Source organism: Lygodium microphyllum, chromosome 2 (genome assembly GCF_053477565.2).
Source record: "Lygodium microphyllum isolate KBCC chromosome 2, Lygodium_microphyllum_v1.1.10, whole genome shotgun sequence".
Taxonomy (NCBI): Eukaryota; Viridiplantae; Streptophyta; class Polypodiopsida; order Schizaeales; family Lygodiaceae; genus Lygodium; species Lygodium microphyllum.
Genome location: NC_141136.1, coordinates 189,465,156 through 189,470,523, shown reverse-complemented (window position 1 = coordinate 189,470,523; position 5,368 = coordinate 189,465,156). Strand labels below are relative to the sequence as shown.

The window sequence follows — 5,368 nt, the reverse complement described above, 5'->3', positions numbered from 1 at the left end:
AGAGGTGTTGAGCGGGAGAGTGTGTTGTACTCCTGATGAATCCCGAAACGCAGTAAAGGTAGCCTTCGAGAGTCGAACACCAGCAAGTGTAATTGTGGAAGCTGGATCTTATGCAAATAGGCAGTGAGGAGAGAGAGACTAAAAACGTAGGTACCTAAGGAGAGAGAAAAATTAAGCAACAAATGGAGACTAAAGGTGACTATGCAAGAAGTACATGCAACAATTGGAGGAGAGAGAAACTCAACAAATGCAAATGTTTGACATGTGGCAACAATGTGTTGATGATGGCGGTAGCTCCAACAGGTGATGGTAGCAGTAAACGCAAGCTTTACAGGACAAGCCGACACCTCCTAATGATGGCAACATCCAAAAGGTGGAGACAGAGACTAGAATCAGGTGCCAAATGATAGCAAAGAGCAAGCGGAAGCCCTGATCGCGATACTCTCTCCACGAACAACATGCGGGTAACATAGATACAATCTTTGAAACTTGCAAAAATGATATTGAGGTTGAATGGAGGGCAGGCAGCGTGCCTATTTATAGATGGTTTCAAGACCTCCTATTGCGCACCGTTTTAAGACTATCTCGAGCCGCACACTATTTTAGGGTTTTAATTAAATAAGCATTTTTGGGGCTATTTATTTAAGTTCAACAAGATGAATGTTGTAATGGGACTATTTGTCTAGCCAGTGGCCAAAGAGTTTCGGCAACCCTTGACTAGCCCTGATATTCAATCGATACAAAATCATTTCGCATCTAAAATCTAATCTAAAATTTGGATGGTTAAGAGTCGAGATCTTGCCACATGGCTGTATCTTAGAGGCCCTTGTACCATTCCACCTAATGAACTTGCATTCATAGTTCCAAGACATGATGCTAGCTATGAATTTACATCAAACAATATGTCTCAATCGACTCATAACAGATTTTGCCATGGCGTCAACTTCGATGCATTAAGCCCCTGTGTATCTGCTGAGCCGGCATTTTTGTTGTTTGTATCGAACAAAAACAAAACATTCTATGGCACCATCTTCATGAGAGCCATTCCATCGCTAGTACAGGAAGCATCGATCAATCAGCGGTACAAACAACAACAAAACAGACAAGAAAGAGGACCATCATCATCAGTGATGGAGAGGACCATGTTCAGTCCAAAACCCAGTAAATCCTTTGTGCTTGTGACAGCATGTAATTCTGATGTGGATGAATCATCAGAGCCCGGCTGACAACACTGATATTAATGAATGCTTGCTCAAAGCCCCTCCTCCCGTTAGCAGCACATCATGGCACAAGGCAAAGACCATATCTGGGGTGGGATACCATTGGAGGCTGAACACGATGAGTCTATGGTGGATGAACATTCAGACAGGTACCTCGGCACCCAGAGGATTTCCATGAAGAAACGAGAAGCCTTACAGAAGAGGTGGCTCATGGCTGAATGGGGCCAGCAGAAGAAGAAAGATTACATGGATTTCGGGTTTATGGTGTGCAGCAAGAGCCTGTTTTACAAGGTCTTATATGTGATCTTCATAATCCTGCTAGTCATCGGCTTCGTGGTATTGATTGTCGAGTTCATTCCGAAGCATGGCAGGGCACCACCAGCTCCTGACGATTTCACGTTGGCCCTTCAGAAGGCTCTTCTCTTCTTTGACGCTCAAAAATGTAAGGCGCTATGGAACTCCTTCTGAAATCATGGTGTTTGCTATGGTAATACAAGTTGTATGGATTCAAGCCTGTGAATTTTGAACGCTTTTTCGAATGGCCATCTTTTGATTGACTAGGTCTGAGAGATGGTTCAGATGTTTCTTTCTGATATAAGACAGAAAACCAGATGCATGCCTTTTTGCAGTTCGCAGAATTTTGGAGCTTTTAAAATTGGAATAAAATTGGAAGGGATCCGGCTCGACGCTGCTTTTCTAATCGGGTTAATGACTCAGACATAATATATATATACATGCTGGTTCTACTATAATTAGACTGTTCTTGAAGGAAGACAGCCTTGAGAACTGATGACATGCAAAGTTTTAATGGGAAATGAAAATGACAGAAATGGTGAATCTATAGGAAGCAAAGGTAGTGTAGGAAACATTAGCTTCAACAAACCCAGAATGACAGATGGACTTAGATGCATGCCATGCTGAAGTTAGAAGACTAGGGCCCTCAGCCTTCCACCTGTAGCTGAGGTATCCAAATTCACAGTAGTTCAGACTATTGAAATGATTGTTATCAGATTCGCACTTCACACAACTCACTGAAATGCTCTGTACGAGTTTCTCACAACTGTGCTGTGATAAGTTGGAAGTCACATATGATGGGGTTCTCTAATCATGAATAAATGACCATGGTAGACCATGGCAGAAAGGTATGATGTGATCAAACTAATTAAGTATCAACTCCTCTTCATTGCTTATCCTATTGGCAGCAGGAGTACTACCGGAGGATTATAGCATCAGCTATAGGAGAACATCAGGCCTTAAGGATGGTATTTTACCTGGAGGCCAGACGGTAGACCTGACTGGAGGTTTATATGACTCTGGGAACAACATAAAGTTCGGATTTCCAGCAGCATTCACCACGACTCTTCTATCCTGGAGTGTGATTGAGTACAATGCAAAATATAGAGCTGCAGGCGAGCTCGATCATGTCAAGGAGATAATCAGATGGAGCACTGACTACCTGCTAAAGACCTTGGACTCTAGTAATACCCATGTGCAACAATTATATGCTCAGGTAAGCTGGTGCACCTCTTACTAGCCAAAGATTCACTTGTTATACATGTATCTGATCTCTACAACAGAGAGATGATGTATGTGCATCATGTTGTAATATTTCTTGATCATCAAGTACACCTAAAATAATAGACCATGTGACAGCTTGTATTGACAACTGATGGTAAAGGTTTGATCATATATATTTCTGCATGTCAGGTTGGTGAAGGTGGCATCTCTAACCCACCCAAAGAGAATGATGGCTTTTGCTGGCAAAGGCCAGAAGATATGGATTATACAAGAGTGGTGGCATCTTGTAGTTCAGCTCCTGAACTTGGAGCTGAGACAGCTGCAGCATTGGCAGCAGCATCTATTGTTTTCAGAGCTGATAAGCAGTATGCCTCTGCTTTGGTTGTGGCAGCCCAAAAAGTCTTTGCATTTGCAACTGACCCAGGGAAGAGGACAGCCTACACGGCAAGTGGGGCCACAGATGCTGCCTTGTTTTATCCATCCTCAGGATACAAGGATGAGCACCTATGGGCTGCCACGTGGCTGTTTTTCGCAACTGGCAATTGGACCTTTCTGGACCATGCTATTGATCTGCAGCTGACAGAGGCTGCACAATTGGACTATGCCAATAGCACTTCCTATGGAATTTTTGACTGGGACAATAAACTGATCGGAGCTCAGGTCAATGAAAGTTTGGAAGAAATGCACTTATTAAGGCTAGGTGCAAATTAAAACAAAAATCCCTTCTATTCATCACATTTCTGTGGTGCTTTATACGAGGCTGTTGCAAGTGCCAGCAGCTCATTCTATTTGCCAAATCTTATTGACCATAAAAATTTGTAGCATACTTCAAGGCAATGCTTTCATCTAAGCATTGTGTGTTTGTTCTTGTTTTGCAGATGCTTTTGACTAGGTTGTTGATTTTAATGGATCCGGGCGTATCGAATTTGACAGCCTTCCACGAGTATACAAATACACTGATGTGCCTTTACCTACCTGATTTTCAGAAGTTTGCGGCAACACAAGGTAGTTGCAGCTTGGAGATCTTAATACCAACCATATGGAAGATACTACATGTCATATGCTGCTGCTAATGTTCTTGTTTCTGTAGGTGGCTTGGTTCTTTTCAAGGGTGTTAATGCAACATCTCACCTACACTACACAGTTGGTGTTGCCTTCCTTTCTGCTCTTTATGCTGACTATATGGAAGCTGCTGACATCCCAGGGTGGAATTGTGGGGATAGTTTTTTCCTCTCTCAAGCCCTAAGAAAATTTTCCATATCTCAGGCATGGGGCTGGACCATATATTTTCTGGTAGGATTTATGTAAAAGGTCTTCTAAGACTTGTTCTTACTTATGTGTTTGTAGCAGCTGGAGTATATTTTAGGGAGGAATCCAGAGGAGTTGAGCTATGTGGTAGGCTTTGGATCAAGGTATCCTCAGTTTGTTCACCATAGGGCTGCATCGATTCCAAAGGACGGCAACCATTATAATTGCACTGAGGGATTCACATTCAAGGACAGTCCTAGGCCTAACCCCAATGTACTAGATGGTGCCTTGGTAGGGGGACCTGATGCGAGTGATAGATATGATGACAGGCGTATCGATGCCAATAGCACCATGCCTACTATCGCCAGCAACGCAGGACTTGTGGCAGCATTAGTAGCAGTGGCAGGGCCACAATCTCCAAAGGGGGCGCTATTAGACCGGAACACACTCTTCTCTTCTTTGACTCCTTTGCGTTCTTACCCTCCCCCTCCTGCTTCCCCATCCTCCTAGCTCGAGCTGAGACACACTGTGTTTACACTACTAAGCAATTGGTGAAGTGCAACTTGTTCTTTTGGCCACATCTCTTGGGCTCTTCTCCCTCCTATTGATGTAGAGAAATGCTGAGGAAAAAGCAAAAGAAGAGAAGAAGAATACGACCCAACAGCTTGTGCAGGTACATTTTCACAGGTGATGGTGAGTGTTGTTTATCCAATCCACAAGAGAGCACCAGTTGATGGTATGTTGTTTGTTCCTACCAATTTCGAAAGGAAATTCGGTACCATCGTGTATGCCACAACATGATCTCCATTTGGTCTATGCAATCTCAACCTACAATGGTTATTGTTTGAGAACTCAGGTCAAGCAAATATCAGTGTCTATCATTCTGGAGATGGGAGGAAACCATTAAAACTCTGTATCTTCACACTGTGCAGAATGGCAAAGGGGTAATACAGTGTAAGTTGTGAACATTTTAAAACTCTGTATCTTCACACTCATTGAAAACTCAACAGTAGCATTTTATAATCATGTTAGAAGTTCAGAAGAGCTCAACCAAACCATTATCAACCCTTGTACACTGGTCAGAATTCAAAATCTGAATCCCAAGAGACTCTTTTCTCCTTAGGAAGGAGGGGCTAGCAATTAAAACCAATTAATCATTATGGCATACTTTAGAGCAAGTTTTAGTGGATCAAGAAGCTTCTCAAGCTCAACAATGTGCAAAGCTAATGTGAGTCACCCCCTTCATGGACAAGTGTTATATACTACAATTGGCCATCATTAGCTAATCTTCAAGGAAAGTAAAGCTAGATCAAGATAAGGGATCGCCAAGGTTGAAAACAAGGTATGGTGTTAAGGAAAACAATAAATAAATTGTGGTACCT

The 5,368-nt window shown here is 42.6% G+C and overlaps 1 protein-coding gene across 1 annotated transcript; it reads left to right on the top strand.

Annotated features, from left to right (window-relative positions):
* Positions 1–888: 888 nt before the first annotated feature.
* On the top strand, positions 889–5,116 carry LOC148040739 (endoglucanase 25-like). The gene is made up of 6 exons (XM_087667077.1): positions 889–1,662; positions 2,423–2,730; positions 2,928–3,398; positions 3,617–3,743; positions 3,829–4,004; positions 4,089–5,116. Exons 1-6 carry the CDS (start codon positions 1,284–1,286, stop codon positions 4,494–4,496), a joined length of 1,869 nt encoding a protein of 622 aa, XP_087523203.1. The 5' UTR covers positions 889–1,283; the 3' UTR covers positions 4,497–5,116.
* Positions 5,117–5,368: the final 252 nt, after the last annotated feature.

Coding starts and splice junctions, on each gene's coding strand:
- LOC148040739 (XM_087667077.1), top strand. CDS start 1,284: ATGGCACAAGGCAAAGACCATATCTGGGGTGGGATACCATTGGAGGCT. Junction 3,399..3,616: donor ATAAACTGATCGGAGCTCAG/GTCAATGAAAGT, acceptor CTTGTTTTGCAG/ATGCTTTTGACTAGGTTGTT. Junction 3,744..3,828: donor GAAGTTTGCGGCAACACAAG/GTAGTTGCAGCT, acceptor TTGTTTCTGTAG/GTGGCTTGGTTCTTTTCAAG.